General features: G+C 39.2%; 1 protein-coding gene across 3 annotated transcripts in view; it reads right to left on the bottom strand.

The window, feature by feature from the left end:
- The window catches only part of TUBGCP3 (tubulin gamma complex component 3), an 86,651-nt gene that overhangs the window by 41,695 nt on the left and 23,419 nt on the right, over positions 1-21,537 (bottom strand). For all 3 annotated transcript variants that reach the window (XM_069467024.1, XM_069467025.1, XM_069467026.1), the window contains exons 8-11: positions 21,086-21,211; positions 18,184-18,252; positions 17,722-17,854; positions 15,951-16,117 (exon numbers count right to left, since the gene is read on the bottom strand). In XM_069467024.1, coding sequence (XP_069323125.1) covers positions 15,951-16,117; positions 17,722-17,854; positions 18,184-18,252; positions 21,086-21,211 — 495 coding nt within the window. The remainder of the gene's footprint in view (positions 1-15,950; positions 16,118-17,721; positions 17,855-18,183; positions 18,253-21,085; positions 21,212-21,537) is intronic.

The following is a 21,537-nucleotide window of genomic DNA, read 5'->3' as shown; positions in this document are numbered from 1 at the left end:
ACAATATTACAAACTTGATTTTTCCAAGTTAACCATTTGCCACTCTTTATAGTATTATAGTATGTTCCATGTTTCTGTTTTGGTTTTGTTATATAAAGATAAATGTCTGTCTTCCTTTATGGCTTCTGAGCTTCTTGTCTTCCTAAGGATCTCCCCCCATTCCTAGATCATAGAAATATTCACCATCATGTTCTTTCAGTATTTCCACTGTGTTATTTGTATCACTCAGATATTTCATTACTCTGGAATTCATTGGGGGGGGGCAGTTCTTCTGGATGGTGTTTTCTCTTGATTGGCTGGGCCAGCCCTATTTATTTAACCCCCCACCTGTCCTCCCAGCTTAAGGAAGCCTCATAGAGACTATCATCGTAATTAACTACATCAACAATTAAAAGGGAAAAATCATTTACTCCATCAAGAACTGCTGAGGAGGCACCTGAGACTGCCTCTATTTACCATCTTCCAAAGATGACCAGTTAGTTTTTTGTTTTATTATCATTAAAACATGGATTTAAGCGTATCAAGTGTTCCCACCCGTCAGAGATATCGTCCTTACTGGCACTCCACTTCTCCCGGTTTGGGGAGATGGGAGTCTCTTCGAGCAGCCTGAGTCCTACAGACTGGGAAGATGCTACAGGCTCAGCTTCCTTTCTCCCAAGAGGTACTAGAGTCAGCCGCTTATCCAAGGAGCCCCACTTCCTCTTAGGGGTAAATGGCACCGGGGCCACGACCTCAGCACCTGGCAGCATCTCAGATGAGAAGCCGGATGCTCTGAGACCCAGCACTGGCTGCGGACGCATGGCAGCTGAGTTCCTTGGTCAGACTGAAAAATCCATTGAAGTCGTATCACACTAAAAGTGCCTTTTTGGTGCTCTTTCCATAAATCCTGAATCATTAACAGGTGAACAACACACAACCCTGACTAGGAAGATATGTTCACAAATACAAAATAGATTTAAAGAATTTTTAAATTGCTTTTAGCAATTACATATATATCAAAACAAAATTAATGATTTCTTAGCAAAATGTAGTAACCAAAAGTAACTCAAGAAGAGAGAGAGAGGAGACCCTAAAAGCCTAGTATCTTCAGAAGAAATTGGAAATGCAAAATGCAAAGCACAGGGTCTACTTAACTTTTTTTTTTTACAAAGACATCATTCTTAATGTTTAAAGTATTCTAGATCACAGAAAAATATTCAGAATGTCCCAGTTTATTTTATGAAACTAGTATAGCACCAGCACATCTGATTTCTAAAAATACCAAAAATTAACTTAATATCCTAGGACAGTTTCATTTGTGAATAAGATGAATAAACTCTGAACAAAATATTATCCTCACATTACTGAATTAAAATATTCTTGGTCAGGGTATATTACACTTCCAATAAGTTAATAAATGTCTGAAAAAGGAATATATAAATGAATTATAAAATATCATGTAGCTATTAAAAATAAAGTTTTTTCTTAACTATGACAAACTTTTCTAAAAATCCAGTGAAAAACAACAATTCTTCCCAGGGGGAAATGCATATACAGTTGATCCTTGAACACATGGGTTTGAACTGTGCAGGAGCACTTACAGGAGGATTTTTTTCAACCAAATGTACAGATTGAAAACACGGTATTCACAGGATTCTAAACACAAGTACATGGAGGGCCCACTTTCCATATACGCAGGTTTCATGGGGCTAACCACGGGACTTGGGTCTGTGTGCATTCTGGTATCTGCTGGGGTCCTGGAGCTGATCCCCTACACATACTGAGGGATGACTGTATTCACAAAATACAGAGTTTTATATACTATGCAGGAGTTTCAGAGATCATTTTAAGAAGCCTGGTATAGAAGAAAAATATTTAATAGCATAAAATAATGTTCATTATTTACCTTAAGAAAAAAATAATAAAGGTCACAAAATACAATGCATGATGATATACACACAAATATACAGTAAAAAATGGGTATACATATAAATATTAACAGAAGTTATCTGTTCATGATGAGATTACTGATAAATTGTAATTTTTTCCCTCTGTTTATAAGATCAAAATGTTTGAAATTATAAATGTTTTTAAAACAAAAAAAAAATACTGTTCAATGATTTTTTTTAACTTCACAGAAATCTACTTCCAAGGGTAAATATTTGAGGAAACAAATTTTAATGATGTCAAAGTCTTATATTTGATCCTTTTAAGCAAGAGCTAGATGGTTATCAATTATGTGCAGTCTCCTGCATAAGTGGGCATTACGAATAAAGGCCAACATTTTCATGACCACAGAGAAGACATTGCTATACTTATTTTCAACTAAAATCTTTCATCTTTAGGTATCAATTTAAATGACTAAAGCATTCACTGACCTATTTTAGATTTTTTAAATTTATGTAATCTTTCTAATTTAAAATACATAACTAATGACTACTTTAAAGAATAGTACTGCTATAATGAAGCTATCATCACTTCAGCATATACTTAAATTACCCCTGACAGGAATAAAACAGTGTTACAAGCACACCGTGAGTCAGCTCAACTGTTACCCAGTCACTGTGCCGAGACTACTCTGCAGCCATTCAAATTGCATATAAATCGTATATCTGTTAATCACTTACACAGAAGAGCTGGTTTTTACAGACAACACACTAATTTATCCTGATATTTGAAATGTAACAGATTTTTATCAGTACGAACAATAAGAAAATTTAATTTAAACCATAAAAAAACCTCAGACAATGCAGGCAATGTTTAGAAGTTATAAAAGCACTGCTTCATCTAAGGGCAAAGTACGACACAATCACTCTACTAGCAAACATCTCGTAGCAAACACAAAGAGCATGGGTACACTTTAGAATATAATTAATTCTGTAAAAAATATATAGTTATAGGAGGGGGAAAAAACCAAGGTCAGAATATAATTGCGATATGCTTTTATTTTATTGATGCATTTTCCATTCAAGGTTCTTTAATTTTCACCATTATGTCAAACACAGAAAGAACTGAGGAAAAAAAATAAAACATAATTGTACCATGATTTCTCATTAACTGTTGGACAAATGCCAAGGCCTCCCTACTAAAAACAGAAATGAAGAGGGTAATTTTCTTAGCGAGCAACTTAGTTTCTAAGAACCAGATCCATTAATACAGACCATAAAACATTCCAACTTCAACTTGCCAATCATGCAGGCAGCTACCAAAAGAAGGCTCTGCTAGGGCCACACCTAGAGGAAATAAGGGCAGCAGGACCCGGGAATGGGTGAACTGGTCCGGTTCTTTGTATAACAAAGGGTAGTTTACAAGGTAAACTTATAAATTACAATATTTCAAGGGCTGAGGCATAAAAAGACATCAAGATAGTAAGATACATATGATAAACTTTTAAATTTTAATAATTCTTAGCAAAAATATAAAGATAAAGGGAACAAAATAGCAAGAGTGCTAATTGGGGCCGGGCGCGGTGGCTCACGCCTGTAATCCTAGCACTCTGGGAGGCCGAGGTGGGCGGATCGTTTGAGCTCAGGAGTTCGAGACCAGCCTGAGCAAGAGCGAGACCCCATCTCTACTAAAAATAGAAAGAAATTATATGGACAGCTAAAAAATATATATAGAGAGAAAAAATTAGCCGGGCATGGTGGTGCATGCCTGTAGTCCCAGCTACTCGGGAGGCTGAGACAGTAGGATCGCTTGAGCTCAGGAGTTTGAGGTTGCTGTGAGCTAGGCTGACGCCACGGCACTCACTCTAGCCTGGGCAACAGAGTGAGACTCTGTCTCAAAAAAAAAAAAAAAAAAAAAAAAAAAAAAAGAGTGCTAATTGGATCCACAGAGATATTCTGCGTTATCATTATCTAGGGTTCACAAACAGTCAAATTCAATGATGTAGTTTTAGAGTATTTTAGCATTTAAGTAAGTATTTGAAGCAAGTCTGAAAATTTTCTAATTTTGAAAACAACATAGTTTATTTTTAACTTTTCCCTTCTTTTCCTTGCTGAAGCACCTTTACTATCCAAAAGGCAAATTAACACTGAGTTACTTTGTTCATAACCTGCAGATACTGGCATAATTTGTTTACCTTATTCAGTGTATAAGGACGAGAAGCCATGTTAGCTACAAGAAGGATTAACCATATAGCTTCCCCAGATAGCATTATAATAATAACACAATGAAAAACTTGGCTTACTTCTACAGTACTACTTTTAAGAGCCAAAAATAAACTTTTCCCCATATGTTGAAAGTATTTTCCAAATTAATCATTCAGAATACCTTCTAAATTCTTACAGCCCTCTATTTTTGCTTGCCTTTGCAAATATACAATATAAGAAAAATTTAAAAAATAAAATTTGTACACTATTCTCTGCACTGTTGGGTAAAGATGCATACCTTTTTTATTGTTAAAAGTAATATCCCAAATGCTAGACTTAGAGGCAGCATTTAATGACACCACACCAAAAATAGGAAAGCCCAAATGCCATCTGGAAGTTTCTCTTAAAGTTCCAGATAAAACGCATAAGTGAAAACTCATCTTTTGGTTACAAATCAGCCAAACCCACAGGTGGCTACGAGAGAAGCTGCTCAATGCCTGTCACCAGGAGACTCGGAGAGAAGCCTCTCCGTGGAAATAGGTGACTTTCAGCATTGAACAAGCTCCCAGGAAGGGCAACAGTGAGAAGTCTTCACACCTGAAGTGGGCTCTGATCAGCCATCAGCAGAGACGGAGAGAGCCCTGAGACTGGTAGGAGCCTCCTGCAGGGAGGTTACGGAGCAGCCACGTTCACACCGACAGACGGGGAGAGCCAGGTGTCCCTGCTGCTGACTAACTGGCACCGCACGGCCTCCTGGGCAGGAAGAACCAGACACCCACGTACATTCAGGCTTCTGGTGACTCTACAGAAATGCAGCTCTCCCCCCCACAGCGCCACGACAGCTCCTGCTTTCCTCGTGTTTACAGGAGCCCAAGTCAAAGAAAGGCTCCAGGTCCTGCTCTAGCTTGGGGGCTCTTTACTGGGGTCTACGGACAGAGAACACAGGGCCTGTGAACTTGGAAGGGAAAATAATGTCATTTTCATTTTCACTAACCTCTATCTGAAATTTAGCTTTACCTCCAATTATAAATGTAAATAACAAACCACAGTCCCTGTGACTTTGTCACCAATAGAAACCACGCATTTTCACATCACGTGTTAAGTTGTTGTAGGTAACCTGAAATAGCCGCTCATCATTCTTATTTAATGTGTTAACAAAAAACACATATTACCGTATCACCAATTTGATAAGAACTTTGGAAACACTGGATAGAGCAAAATTAAACAGAGATCTTTACAACAGAATTTCTCTAGCACATAGTGTTATCCACTCTCAATTGACTATTAAACCTTTTTTTCCTTCACAGAAAAACTCCCAAGAAAAGACAGCTGGCATGGAAGGAGGTGGCAATCCGGACTCATCTCCTTCCATCACCCTCAACTATAGAACTTTGCAGGGGCCCAGCCCGACTCTGGGTGGTGCTGCAGGGAATCAGAGGGTGGGTAGACCAGGGGCAAAACCGTGGAGCTTTGGGAAATCCTCATGGCCACATCAGTCCATATTAAAACTCCCTACAAGGTTCCAAAGTGCAGCCTAAGGGGTGTGCAGGGTGAGAACCATGGGGCTGTGCTCAGGCACGGTGACTACCAGGTGAATGGGACACCTACCTCCAGCAGTGAGACAGAAGATGACTCAGGAGAGAAACCTTAGGAGCCACATGTAGCTGGCATCCCTCACCAGACATTTCTGCTTTCAACGCTTTTACACTTTATTTTTTGTTTATTGAGATAAAATTCATACAATATAAAAGTTACCATTTTAAACTACACAATTCAGCAGTTTTTAGTATATTCACCATATAATTCTGCAATCAACATCACTTCTCTAATTTCAAAACATTTTCACCACCCTAAAAAGAAATGCCATATCCACTAAGAAGTCACTACTCGTTTCTTTCTCCCTCCTCAGGCCCTTACACTAACCACTTTCTGTCTCTATGGATTTGCCAATTCCGGAGATTTCATATGAACAGAATCAGGCAATACATGGCCCTTTATGTCTGGCTTATTTTACTTAGCACATGTTCTCAAGGTCCATACATGTTGCAGCAAGTATCAGATTTTCATTTCTTGTGAAGGCTGAATAATATTCCATTGTATGGATATACCATATTTTATTTATCAATTCACCAGGTGGTAGACATTGGAGTTGTTTTCACGTTTTGACTATTATAAATAATAATGCTGCCATTGGGTGTTCAAGTTTTTATGTAAATGTTTTCATTTCTCTTGGGTATATATACTAGAACTGCTAGGTGACATCGTAACTTTTTGAGGAAGTGCCAAACTTTTCCATAGTGGCTGCACCATTCTATAGTTCTACCAGCAATGTATTAGGTTTCCAATTTCTCCAAATCCTTGCCAATATATTGATAATTTTCTGGATGGTGGTTTTGTTTTGTTTTTTACCATCCTCCTGGGTGTGGTGTCTAATTGTGATTTTGATTTGTACTTCCCTAATAACTAATGATGGTAAGAATATTTTCCTGTGCTTATTGTTCATTTCTGTATCATCTTTGGAGAAATGTCTACTCAAGTTCTTTTCTAAATTGGGTTATTTATCTTATTGAGTGTGATAGTTCTTTATATATTTGGGATGGGATACTAGGCCATCACCAGATGATTTGGAAATATTTTTCTCCCATTCTGGGAGTGGTTTTTCATTTTTTCAAAAGAGTCCTTGGATGTACACAGTTTTTAATTATGACGAAGTCCAATTTCTTTTGTTGCTCATGCCTTTGGTGACATATTTAAGACAATGTTGCCTAATCCATGGTCCCAAAGATTTACACCTATGTTTCCTTCTAAGAGTTTTATAACTTTGGCTCTTACATTTAGATGTCTGATCCATTCTGAGCTAATTTTTACACGTGACATGTGACAGAGATCCAAACTCATCCTTTGGCATGTGGCAATCCAATTGTTCCAGTACCATTTGTTTAAAAGACTACTCTTGTCCCATTGAGTGGTCTTGGTACCTTTGCTGAAAACCACCTTGACAAAAATGAAGGTTTATTTCTGGGCTCTCCATTCTATTCCATGGACCCATAGGCCTATAATCCTGCCAGTACCACACTGTTTTGATTACTCTGTGCCACAGTGTGTTTCGGGTCAGGAAGTCTGGAGCTTCTGGCTGTTTTCTTCTCACCCCAGACTGCTCTGGTTCCAGGGCCCCCATACTTCCCTGTGAGTCTGAAGATCTGCTTTTCCATTTCTGCAAAGAAGGCACTTGGAACTTTGATAGGAATTGCACTGAAATCACAGATTATTTGGGGGAGTATTGACACCTTAACAATATTAAATCCATGAACACAGGCTGTCTTTCCACATTTTATAGTTTCATTGTTCAAGTCTCACACTTCTGGGTTAGACTTATCCCTAAGTATGTTATTTATTCAGGTGCTATTGTAAGTAGGATTGTTTTGTTAATTTCCTATTTGGAGTACTCATTGCAAGTACATAGAAACTTAACTGATATTTGCTATTAATCTTGTATCCTGCTAATTTGGCAAACTTGCTTATTAGACAGATATAGATATACCTCTCTACCTACCTATATCTATCGTATGTGTGGATTCTTTTCAGTTTTCTGTATATTAATATATAAGATGATGTCATCTGTGAATAGAGATGGTATCACTTCTTCCTTCCCAATCTGGATGCCTTTCCTTTTTTCTTTCTTCTTTCTTTTCTTGCCATGCCTAGTTGTCCTTGCTAGAACTTCCAGCACACTGCTGAAAGTATACATCCTTGTCTTGTTCCTGACTTCAAAGAAAGCATGCAGTCTCTTACCATTGCACGTTAGCTGTCAGTGTTTCACAGAAGCCCTTCATTAAGTATGTTCCTCTCTATTCCTGGTTGGAGTGTTTTTATCATGAAAGGGTGTTGAATTTCATCACATGCTTTTTTAGCATCAATCAAGTTAATCCTGTGCTACTTCCCTCCATTGCCTTAATATGATGTATTGTGTTGATTGACTCTGATTATGTTGAACTACCCTTGCATCCTCAGGATTAATCCCACTTGGCTGTGGTATACAATCCTTTTAATATGGTGCTGAATTCTGTTTTCTAGTATTTTACTGAGGATTTTTCCAACTCTACTTATGAGGCATGGTGGTATGTAGTTTTCTTCTGTCTTATGTTGGCCTTATAAAATGAGTTACGGAGTGTTCTTTAGTATCCTATTTTTTGAAAGTGTATGAGAAGGATCGGTGTTAATTCTTTACATATTTGATAGCATTCACCAGAAAAATCATCTGCTCCTTAGGCTGTTCTTTGTTGAAATTTCTTGGTTACTGAGTCAATCTCTTTACCTGTTACAGGTCTATTCAGATTTTCTATTTTTCAGTGAATCAGCTTTGGTAGTTTCTGTTTCTAGAAACTCTCTCAGGTTCTATTTATCTGAGAATGTCTTAATTTCCCCTTATTTTTGAATGAGAATTTTGTTGGACACAGACTTCTTGAACCATAGGCTGTTTCCTTTCCACATTTTGATTGTATTCTCCCACTGCCTCTGGCCTCCATGGTTTCTGATGAGAAATCAGCTGTTGATCTTACTGAGCATCCCTAGTAAGAGATGAGTTTTCCCACTTGCTGCTTGCTATAAAGATTTTCTCTCTATTGTTGGCTCTCTACAGTCTTGATTATATAGACTGAGTATCTCTACTCCAAAAATCTAAAATCCAAAATGCTCCAAAATCTGAAACAATTTCAGTGCCAACGTGATGTTCAAAGGAAGGTGCACTGGAGCATTTCAAATTTTGGATTCTTGGATTAGGGAAGCTGAGCTGTTAAGTATAATGCAAGCATTCCAAAATCCAAAAAATCCGAAATCCCAAACTTCTGTCCCCTTGCTGATAAGGGATATTCAACTTGTAACGTGTCTTGTTGTATATCTCTGAGTTTGTCCTACTTTTGAGTTTTTTGAGCTCCTTGAATGTATAGATTAATGTTTTTCATCAAATTTGCATGGAATAGTCTCTTAGGCTCTCCTTCGCCTTCCTTTTTACTCTCAGTTCTCAGACCGGATAACCTCCACTGCCCACATTCAGGTTGCTGGTTTTCTCCTTTCTGCTCACATCTGCCGAGCTCCACTAGTGATTTTCTTCTCTTCAGTTATTTTACTTTTCAACTCCAGAATTTCTATTTGGTTCCTTTTTATTTCTATCTCTTTATTGATATTTTACACTTTCTTTTAATTATAGAAAGTAGCATTTCCTTATGCACATATTTAATGAATTATTATTAAATGGATTATTATAAAAGTTCATGTTGAGTTACTTAGAGTTAACCATACACTTAAAGAAATGCAATTTTACAACCTAGTTATAATTCACTTTAGGCAGACTGAGGAAAAATTAACCAACATCGAAACCAAAGAGACAAAATCCCCAAATTTTAATTACATAATGATCAAGCACACAATCTAATTCCCTAAACTACCAAATTTTTATGGTAAATATATTAAACTAAAGAGAATCTTCCTAAAAATAATTAGAGACTTAAATGAATATTTACAAATTTAGTCTAACAGAAAATAGATGTCAGAGAACTACAAATAAATAAGAGAAAGGCCATAGACACCTTGGAAATAGAAGATATTCAAATTCTACCCTAAGTTCTCCTTAAAGTCACCGCAGACTACATACTGCACACTTACTACGTGTCTGACTCAACCCTCTCTCACACACAAATCTCATGAGACAGGCATATCTGGAAGACGTGGAAGGGGAGGCTCAAGGAGGTGAAGGCAGTCACGCAGGATACAGAGCTGTCAGGAACTGAGGGAGCCACAACTTCAGAACCAAAGCTCTTAAGCTCTACCCCAGAGGTCAAGCAGTCAGATGAGTTATAACTAGATAAACTGGCAGGTAGGATAAGCCCACTGACACTGCAGTATCCAGCACAGCAGGCCCACAACAAAGGACACGATATACTTATGTCAAGAAAGATTAATTTTAGCTCTATCAACCACGATGCATTTTTGAAAAATTCCACAAGCAAAACTTGTGATGCCAAACAAGAGCATTTGGGACACAAAGGGTTAGTTGGACAAAAGAGCAAATAAAGAAATTACAAACCTTGAACTTCTGAAGCTCTATCTAACCTTAGATCCTAAGTATACATGTATCAGTAAATACAGAATCTTTTTTTTTAAAAAAGGAACGGGGGATGAAATCAATGTCATAACATGTCAGTATGCAGGTAACTGGGGGAAAGGGTACTTGGGAATGTTCTGCATAATTCTTGCAACTTTACTAGAAGGCTAAAATTAAATCAGAAGAAAAACATTTAAAAATAAAAAAATAAAAAAAAAATAAAAAAAGCCTTGCCGATGAGGCAAGAGCTAAGTTTGCTAAGTGATAATGTGAGCTACTAATTCTAATACTGTACTTGATAGACATGGGTACTTATTTAGTATTTTATTTTTAAATAAATAAAAACTGAAAGTTTGCCTTATACATAGTTTAAGAAACAAGAGTTCTTCAAAGAAGTGCCCCAGATTTAAATGGCACTAGTCTTAGGGTCTGTTCTTGGCCCACCTCAGGGAATCAATGTTTAACAACATGAGAGAAAAAAGTCTAGAGGAAAATCAATCACAGCTTTTTGCCCAGTTCTCTCCACATTCCCTACCAACTCTTTAGTCTCATAATTACTATCAAGAAAAGAAATAAATACGTGAGTCTGAATAACACATAAGGGAGGCAATCAATAAAGAATTAGTGGTTCATTGAAGGACTATTTTAAAAACCTGGATGCTAGAAAATGTACACTAATATTTTCTCAAGAAAAAAAAGTATTACAAATTAGAAATTAAGTAATAAACTCAAAAAGGATAGCTTGTGGCTTTGACTCTCATTTTAGTTATTAGCAATATATATCCTCGTAGTATGAAGATCCAGACAATTCCTACTCCAACCTCTATGGAAAATCAGGTTTATGAAATCAGTTGATCAGCAGTCATTAAAAAAGTTAAATCATTCGCCAGGCGCGGTGGCTCATGCCTATAATCCTAGCACTGTGGGAGGCCGAGGCGGGTGGATAGCTCGAGGTCAAGAGTTCGAGACCAGCCTGAGCAAGAGCGAGACCCCCATCTCTACTAAAAATAGAAAGAAATTATCTGGCCAACTAAAATATATATAGAAAAAATTAGCCGGGCATGGTGGCGCATGCCTGTAGTCCCAGCTACTCGGGAGGCTGAGGCAGAAGGATTGCTTGAGCCCAGGAGTTTGAGGTTGCTGTGAGCTAGGCTGACGCCACGGCACTCACTCTAGCCCGGGCAACAAAGCGAGACTCTGTCTCAAAAAAAAAAAAAAAAAAGTTAAATCACCCAAATTCATATGATGATTGAATATTAACTACTGGACAGAAGAGTAGGATACAGATTATTAAATAAAAATGTACAATTTTTTATCATTTTACAATGCTTATTTTTAAAAGTTGCCTGAAAAGATTATCTTTTAGTTCTGTATGGTCCTATTTTAAGGTGTGATAGAAAGGTGAGCCTCAAAACTGAAAACACTAACACAGGCGGTCCCTGGGTTATGGACAAAATACCATCCCAAAAATGTCTTTCGGCCGGATTTGCATGTAACTCAGATCCCTGATGAACAGCACACATAAGGTCATAACAACAACAACTGCAATGGTATGATGGCTCCTATGTAATAATAATTCAGTGTAATACTGTAATAATAATAGTAGCACCTGGACTGACTGTTACAGTAAGTTGCAGAAAGTATTGTGCTCTTTCTTTTAATTCCTAGGCTATAAGAATGTTATGCTTCTTTTGATCTTCTAAACAAATCATTAAATAGCCTTCCCATTTCAATAATTAATCCACTACACTGCTTGGTAATAACTGACGCTATCATTGGAGCACTGCCTTTCACATATTCTGTTATTCTGACTTTATCCTTTACAATTGTTCAGACAGTTGAGCACTGAAGCCTGATGCTCTCCTAACAAGTGATGGCATCTGGCCTTTCTCCGAATGCTTAATTATTTCTACTGTTGTTTCCAACAAAATCACCTTTCTCTTTGCTGCAGGCTCACCTGAACTTGCAGTGGACTTTCACTTTGGAGTCATGGTCATCAGGGTAAACAATCTCACAAAATTGAATAAAAAAGACGAAAGTAATGCTGTGTGTAAGCAACCACAGAAACAGAGACTAGCTGTTGGCGTAAAGATACTGTGCCAACAAACCTTACTTATGCCATGCAAGTTTGTTTACATGCACAGAAGAAACTAATTTCTGAACCATTAATTTAATTATTTCATTATAAATTATCATTATGGAGAGCCTCGGGAACCCGTTGCTAAGTAAGGAATGCCACAAGTCGGGTTGTCCGTAATTCGGGGACTGCCTGTATACCATTTTATTTCTGGTTTATAAGTTGGTCAAGGTGTTTCTTATAAAGCTAGCTAAGCTGACAGTATACAAATTATAATCACAAAATCACTCATACTTCCATAAACTCAAACAACAACTTTTTAAAATTCAGATAATTTGCCTTATTGTAATAATGGTCAGGAGATTCAACTGCGCAGGTTTTTAAACAGCTTCAAAAATTCACTTCGTCCTGTAATTACGAAATAATAGAACACAAATGCAGTAAAAATGACAAGTCTTACTCTATCAAAGAAAAAGAAAAGCCAATACCTAAAAGTTTCCTTACCACCTTACCATCCTGAGGATAAAAACTGAAGACTACAAGAACCTTAAGTCTCCATTTAATCTTGAAAAATTAAGTCTCACTTAAAGTTCTAATTAAACAATTTTATGATACTTTCCAGAAATAGACCTAAAAATAATCAAACTTAACTCTGATGAATACAAAGTTTGCTTCCCCACAGATGGCATGTAAATGTATTTTAATATGAACACTATGATTCCACCTAAAATTTAAAATAAGACAAAGCTGACTATAGTGCCTGAAGTGAGGATGATGTTTACCATTAAGGAGAAGAGGGCAGTGACAGGGACACAATGGGGTGCTGATAGGTGCTGTTTCCTAACCTGGTTGGTGGCTTAGTTTTTAAGTGTAAGTGTTACACCTTATAATTTGTGCACTCTTCCATATGCATATCTCAATAAAAGTTACAGTTATTGAGCTTCGTGGTAAATAATAGATGCAGATATATAACTATAAATAATTGATGCAAAACAAATTAAAATATTGAAAGGGAAAGCAATTTTTACAAATTGCATATAAAAAAATCAAAATAATAAAATAACCTAGATCAAAAGAAAGCAACAGAGATTAAGTGTATGGCGGTATGCAGGTATGAAATTCCTCACCTTAACAGGGTAAGAGATTAAACAAACTAGTTTATCCATGACTTTAACATTTAGAAAGATATAGGTTCAAAAAGCTTTGAAAAACTTTAAGGTAATCAATAGTAAAATAAAAGCATAACACCGTTCAAAGCTTTCAATTCATATTTTTTTGAAAAGATAGTTTATTTAGCAAAGGTTCCCTTTGCTAAATTGTAGATTTACATTCTTAATCTACAATTCAATAAGCAATCCCTATAAAAACTACAAAAAACTTTTTAGCAGAATTGACAGGCTGATTCACATCTATGTATAAACATGCAAAAACAACAGAGAAGGCCGGGCACAGTGGCTTGCACCTGTCACCCCAGCACTTTGGGAGGCTGAAGTAGGAGAATTGCTTGAAGCCAGGAGTTTGAGACCAGCCTGAGCAACAATAGCAACCATCTCCACAAAACATTTTTTTTTTTATTTTTAAATTTTTTTGTATGTTCTAGAGAGGTACGGATCAGTCTCCATGAGTGGAGAAAGACCTCTACAAAGCACTTTTTAAAAATTAGCCAGGCGTGGTGGCGCACACCTATAGTATCAGCTACTCAGGAGGCTGAGGCAACAGAATCACTTGAGTCCAGGAGTTTGAGGTTGCTGTGAGCTATGATGATGCCACCGCACTCTAGCCTAGGTGACAGAGAGAAACCCTGTCTCAAAAAAAAAACAGAGAAACTATAAAAAGAACAAAGGGTAAGGACTGTCTCTACCAGATTTCAAACCATAAAGTGGAATTACTTAAATAGTACTGACAAACAAAAACAAACAGAAAAAAAGAGAGTCCAGAAATAGACTTGGGTAAACAGAGGAATTTAGTGTATGATAAAAAATGGTAAAACTTTTAGGGAGTCAGTTAAGGCTCACTCAATAGTAAAATAATTCTTCATGCTATTCTTACAACTTTTTTATAAGTCTGAAATAATGTGAAAATAAACACTTAAAATAATAATTTTTAAAAGTACAATTACATATACAAGATACTCAGATATATAAAATAATCCATGATTCAATCCTAAAAAAAAAACAAATCCACAGGAAAATGGGCAAAGGATACAAACAGGCAATTAGAAGAACTAAAAATAACCAATAAGCATGAAAAGCAGGTCAGTCTCACTAGTAACCAGGCAAATGCAAATCAACATACTAGCGCAATGTCACACTTCGTACCTTAGATGAAAATATTTTTATTAATGTTGGGGAATATAATGTATTGACCAGGATGGAGGAACAAGAACCCTAAGAGAAAGCTGGCAATAGAGCCAGCTGAGAGAGCCACTCCAGACTTCACCACGGCAAGAAGCATGAACCCCTGGCCCCGCAGTGCCACCTCCCAGCAGCTGCCATGGAGAACACCTAAGTACTTGCAGGGAGGCACATGACAGGATGCTCATTTTAATAATGTTCGCAACATTAAAAGTTATAAGGAATACAATCTCTACCAACAGGAGAGCTGCTCAATAAAAATGGACCTGTCCACACAGTAAGAAACAGTGCGCAATAATGAAGTAAAACTACAAACACTGTCACAGAAAGAGCTATGAGACAGACTGAGCAACCTGCATGACATGGATGCACATGTGTGGTGCTGTTCATGTGTTTCAGACACACGCACACAAACTACCATATACCGTCGGTTCTGCTATAATGCTTGTTTTAAAAACAATAACAGCACAACCGATAAGTCAGGAAACAATTTGAACATACTGCAAACTTCATGTTTGCTATGTGCAAGTTCATCCGTAAGAAATACTAGGTGAGCTCAGGCAACAGCACCCAGCTGAGCCCACACACAGGGCACACCTGCCACCTCACCGCAAGCGCATCCCGTGCCAGCGTCCTGTCTCAGATGCCGGCCCTCCCCTCTTCACAAAACACATGATCTGCAGACCCCAAGGCTGACTTCCACAAGCAAATGTCAGGGCTTTTTTCAAGGTCAGTATCATATTTATTATAGTATTTAGGTGTTTCTTAACCATTTCACACACATTATTAGGTTACCACTTTTCTGCTTTTTCATTGTTGCTGACAAAGGTTCTGAGTGAGGTGCCCTCACCCTACTCCGCACCAAAGCCCCTCTGGTTTTATTGTGTGATTTTGCATGACAATGATTTTTAAGAAACATATGTTGCATTACAGCAGAACTGACAATATTTCAGTACTTATACAAATACCTTGTTTCACTTAAACTGTCAGTACCACAGTTAGCCAGAGTGAGTTTATAAAGGAATCATGCAAGGCAACAGAACCGGTAATACTGCCCCACAAAGAAAACTGCGCTAGCACTCAGGAGACCTAGTCCTTGCTTTGCCATCAACCTGCTAGTAAGCTCAGACAAGAGGTTTGGCTTGCTGAGTTCTTCACTGTTCAAATTGGGATAACACTTTTCCACTAACCAAATACAAATGTCTTGTCAATGAGATAACTGGCTTTCAAAGCATTGTGCAAACCGCGCACGTCGTTCAAATTGGTAATCATGGGGGAAAAAAAAAAAAAGAGTGATTGAGTGTCCACGCTTTTAAACCCAAGTCTCAGAAGCACACGTCACTCCTTACTTCATGGTACGTGTCCTCAAGCTCCCCATCGTATATCCAGCGGTAGAGGAAGCTCAGGATGGGGTGAGACACAAGGCTGAGGATGTGCTGCACCAGGGACCGCATGTACGGGTCTCCTGTTTTCGTGTAGGCATGGACGGCCGAGGCCAGCTCACCTCCTTTCCTTCCTGGGGGGGAAATGGGGGAAAACACCCAAATTTACAAGGACAAACCAATCACTTCACACTAACAAAAGATGGCCAAGTAATCAAGATAAAGTGCATTCATTTTCTGACAGTTGAAGCCACTTTAGACCTAGAAGCAGCAGTAACATATGATGAGTCCAGGTCCTAGAGACCGAGATTCTTTCTGACCTGGAAAACCTTAACTTTTCCAAAACCCCAGGCAGTCACTTCTCCCTTCATGACTGCGAAGCAGTTTTCAGCAGCAAAAAGCAACTAGCTACATGACCTAGAGTTCACCTGACTTCTCACAGCTTTTTGACTGAGACATGTCAAGATTCGCACTTCGTACTGCAACTCATACACAAATACATATAAAAAATAAAAGTTCTATAAATCAATACGTAAGCTTTTTTTGGTGTAATACCCTAGTCTCACTAACTGATACCATAACCTATTAACTGGCTGCAACACATGTGAAAAATGCTGGTTTGTGTTGAAAGAACAACTCTCGTAACCCGGCAAAGAGCTTCATGTGAAGCACTGGGAACAGCAAAAATCAGGTCCAGGAACGTAAGCACAGTAAGACTTCCTGACATTATGCTGAGAATTCAAGATTTTATCAGATCACTGAACGACTGAAAGGACAGGACTGGCCTGCCCTGTCCTGAAGACTGCTCTAGCAGGTGTGCAGAGTGGGGTGGTGAGGCAGAAAACCGGGGTCAGTTAGCGGTTCCTACAACAGCACCCATAGCATGCACAGAGCACAGATGACCAGAGTGCGGCAGGGACACGGCTCCAGCGGCTAGCTGGACACAGAGAGCCAGAGCGCTGAAAGTAAGGTTAGGAGGAAGCTGGTGGGAACCCAACCGTAGAGGAGTGCTGGTACCTGGAGAAAACCCAGGTATTTATTTCCTGTGTGTGACTTCTTTGTTTTTTGAGGGAAGTGCCAAGAAGGAGGAGGGTACGGACAGTGTGGCCATGAACGTGGACCTCCAGGTCCCAGGAATCACCCAGGACAGAGGATGGCAGTGAGCAAGGAGTCCATCCCTATGCAGGCCTAACAACCCTAAGAGGTAACCACTATTAGGATCCCAATGTTACAAAGGAGAGAAAAGACAAAGAGGTTCTTGGCTAACGTAGCACAGTGAGAAAGAATGTTCAGAAGACAAATAGAAATATAGGCCCAAGAGAGGCCTAAACTAGACATGCAAATATGGAAACTTGCAACATGGAGACAGCAAACACGGACATGGCCCCTAATCTCAGAAGGAAAGAAAGAAAAAAATGAAATGCCAGGACAGGCTGCCAGTTAGGAGACAAGTTCAAAGGAGCAGATGTCAAGAGTCCTAACACTGAGGACCACAAAAAGGAGAAATCCTTTCCTCCTTCTTGCCTGCATTTCCATGACACCCAGAACTTCTACAAGTATAAATACTGGACCATGCTGGCAACCGGTTATTTTCCCTCTAAGTCCACAGTTATTAACTTGTATCCAATCCACATACTTACGGCCATTAAAGACACAAAAGGGCAGGACACAAAAGCAAAGCTGGATGGCACTCTCCCCAAACAAGCTCTGAAATAAAGTGAAAGAAACACAAAGTGACCTTGACAATGATCCACCAGGGCTGCAAGGGTCTTCAGTCTTATTTTGGGATCGTACGTCCAAACGAGGAGGCGCCGCAGTGTTAAACTACTCTCAAGTCCCAAATTCACACCCTGATCATCCTCTAGCTGCAGCTGAAAAACAGTGAAGACAGAATGTTTAGGTACAAATAACTGAACACATCACATTTCTTAATCCACACGAAGTGAGTATAAGGTAACCTTAGAGAAAACAACAGTACTTTGAAGCTACAAGTGGCCTTTAACTGGTAGACAGGACCCTAAAAATTAGCAACTAATTGGCTCTAAGATACACTGAAACTTGACAGATACTCGGATCTTACAAATAGTGTTATGAAACAGATTGCTGTATTTTAAAATATATGAAGTAACTTAAAATATCCTATATATCTTCAATTTTCTAAAAGTTCAAATCATGAGGAGATTATAAACAAAATATTTACCTGGGAATGTAAAACAGAGAGTAATCGGTAGTATTCTTTGAGTTCTTGGTGCAAGGCAGCGCAAAAGCTCTGTTTTGAAAGGAAAAGTATAATTAAAGCAGGACACTGATTCACTTTAAGTGCAAAGGCATGGTGCTTTCAGATAAAGCTCAGGCACAGTTCGGTGTGATCTAAATTCCAGTTCTGTCAATGGCCTAGAATTTTTAACCACAATATATACTTTAATAACATTCAAGAATTATTGTTCCTTAGTACAAAAAGCAAAAACATTGCAGAAGAGGAATAAAAAAATGTAGTATGGTTTTCATGAAGTTAAAACCATAATCACTTTAGAGAGTGATCCTTTATCTTAAGATTATGTCCCTTCTAAATTTCTAGAATTAAAATGTAATTTTTGTAATATTCTTAACTGACAAAATTTAAAAATTGACAAGTCAAGCCAAATCCCCTAAATTTTTTTTGTTTGCACTACTCGTCTTCCCTTCCCAAACTCCTTTGTGCATCTCCAACATTAAATATGAAAGAGGGGTCAAGTCAAAACGACAGATCAGTCCTACAAGAGGCACCTTCACAGACCTGCAGGTCATCCTGCAACTAGAGCCTTTGCTGTGAACTCTGGGATGTAAGACCAAGACCCACAGGGAAGCCTGGCTTTTCCAGAGCCTAAACAGATGCAGCCTGCAAAAGGCAAACCTGCTCTCTTTAAGCAAGCATGCATGTTCCGTGCTTTTCTGCACGTGTTAAAGCAACATATCAGCCAGCTACTGGTTTATTTTACTAATTTGTGGTTTTGTGGACTAGCACCAAAGTGAACGTTATCATCCTTTCAGCTATAAAAATGAATATAAAATATACTAATTTTGTAAACACAAAGGAATATATCAAGAGTGAGATCTGCAAGAAGAAACGCCCTAGACTTTGGAAAAAGGTCTTAGGGTGAACCCTGGGCTCCCACTGTAGGAAGCACCGCAGGCCTCCCGTGTCTGCTTCCCCCCGCCCCACCCCCACCGCCCTGAGCCTGGCTGGCTGACTGACCCAGGGAGGGATAAATGAGAAGATGCAGGAAGGTGCTGGCACAGGGTGTTGAAGCACAGCATTGCGTTTACAAACTCCATGCCAACCTCCACAGGCAGGCAGACACACACACAAAAGTTCAAGAAACAAAAAAACTGATCACTAAAAATCATCAAATCACCTATCATGTAGAATATAAAAGTATACAGGAGTGTGCAGGTCAGTTTACAAGCAGTCTAAACAAAAATAATGACATTACAGTGACAGCATTCCAGCACCATGTGTATTCAAGATGAGTAAGTGGGGACACCAGGACGATGGGCACAGACCAGGACCTCCGCCCTGCTCTCGGGGACATGTGATCACCCCAGCAACAGCACTAATGACTCGCCTAATAAACTAAACCACTGTTTCTTCAGCAATTGGATGGTACAGAGCAGTGACTTTAAACAGCAGGTAGTGGAAGTAGAATGGAAAGAGCTGCAGAGTGGAAGTCACTTGTCATACCCTGGGCCCACATCTGCCACCTACGAGTCAGGGCAACTTGGTTAAATCAATTAAACCCCTTCTGAGATTCGATTTTCACAGGTGCAAAATGGGGACAATTCATATTTGCCCTGGTAATTTTAAGAGTTATCATAAAAATCAATAAGGTGATAAAAGAGGAGGCTTTAACATTCAGTGCTATAAAATAGCATGATACTACTACAATGATTACCAAACAGTCTGCTGGAATAAAATGTCTGTATTATAGTTTATTTAGTTTTCTTGTATTCATCTGTTTGTTTTGCTTCATGTCTAGAAGTTGACTAGTAAATATCAGTGGAATTTGCATGGCTAAGGGGATGAAATAAACAAAGACATGATAAAATGGTCCCTCGGGGGAGGGGACAAGACTTCACAGACCGCAGAGCTTGCTCCTGGGAGGGATGGCCCATCAGCCTCAGCTGCCTCGAGAATGTCACTCAATGTTGGTGGCAGTGGAGCCCAGGCCCGCTCCTCGCCATCCGCCCAAAGAGAGGGAGAACAGCAGCAGGCCATCGGCTGTATGGCCACTCTCCCCTTGTCTCACCGTGCTGGAGGCCATCATGCCCTCCACGCTGCACATGAGGAAACCAAGGCCAGCACAAGGCAGCCTGTGCAAGACACCACCACTGCTAAAGGGTGATGCCAGAACCCGAACCTGGGCTGGCTCAACTCAAAGCTCAAGCATGGCTCCCACTCACTAGCCACAGTGCTGTGCCACACCATGCTGACAGGACACAACTGTCTGATGGTTCTGTCTCAGTAATTTTCACTGGAGAGTTCACTGGCAATAATTACTGCCCAAGAATCACCTTGTGTACAAAACCATATGCCACGTAACCACAAAGGGCTGGGACATGGTTGGGCTGGGCTCCCATCGGTTCCAGCAGGAGGAGGGAAGACCAGCTCCCTCCTACCCATGTGCTGCTCCACCACAGTGCCCATCCATGGCGGCGCAGGCAGCAGCTGCGTGGGTTCCCATCTCCAGCTTCTCCTATGCCGCCTGGGGAACGGCAGCAGCTGGGAGCATTCCTCTGCAGGGCCCTCCTCCAAGCTTCAGGACCTGATAATCCCAGCCTCTTCTCTTTGCCTGTTACCACCTCTGTTTTCATCAGTTTTCTTTTGCTTTCACAGTCATCTAACAGCTACTTCGACCTATCTGCTATATTCCATGATTCTTGTCAATACCTACAGTGGCTTCTACTTTCTTAAGTGGACCCTGACTGATATAGTTGCTGACCATCAAAGCTGCTTTATTTTAAAAGAACCCTCTTAAGAGTTATTTTCAGAGTAAGATTTAAAGTAGATTAAGCATTTCCCAAAGCAAACAGCATCCCAAACATTCTAGTAGTAACAAACATACCTGACCAACGAGTCCAAAGGAACGGTCCAGACTCCTCTGGTCAGTGTATTTTCTGATTTTATTATGTAACCATCCCAACTCAGCAAGTCTGACTGCTGTATCTCTCAAAGATTTACTTAGGTTTGCCTAAAGAGTAAATATATCAACAGTTAAAAATCAATACTAGAATTTCAATTATTATTTTTCTCAACGACGTGTACATCTACTATTAATATTATAATACATAGGCTTCAATACATAAAAGTTAAAAGTAATTAATATGCCATCATTAAAAGGAAAGAAAAAACATCAGGTGACAGCAGCAACATAAAACACCATGAAGGGAACGTTGAGCTCATGTCAAGTCACCCTGTAGAATGGCTGCCTGGGACCTGTACCTGATGCCTGGCGGGGCACAGTCTGCCACTTCAGTACTCTTTGAAAGGGCTAAGGGACAGAGTGCAACACTATAC

The sequence above is a fragment of the Eulemur rufifrons genome, chromosome 4 (genome assembly GCF_041146395.1).
Source record: "Eulemur rufifrons isolate Redbay chromosome 4, OSU_ERuf_1, whole genome shotgun sequence".
Classification (NCBI taxonomy): Eukaryota; Metazoa; Chordata; class Mammalia; order Primates; family Lemuridae; genus Eulemur; species Eulemur rufifrons.
Note: the sequence above shows the minus strand (reverse complement) of the source record. Positions and strands in the feature narration are given on the sequence as shown.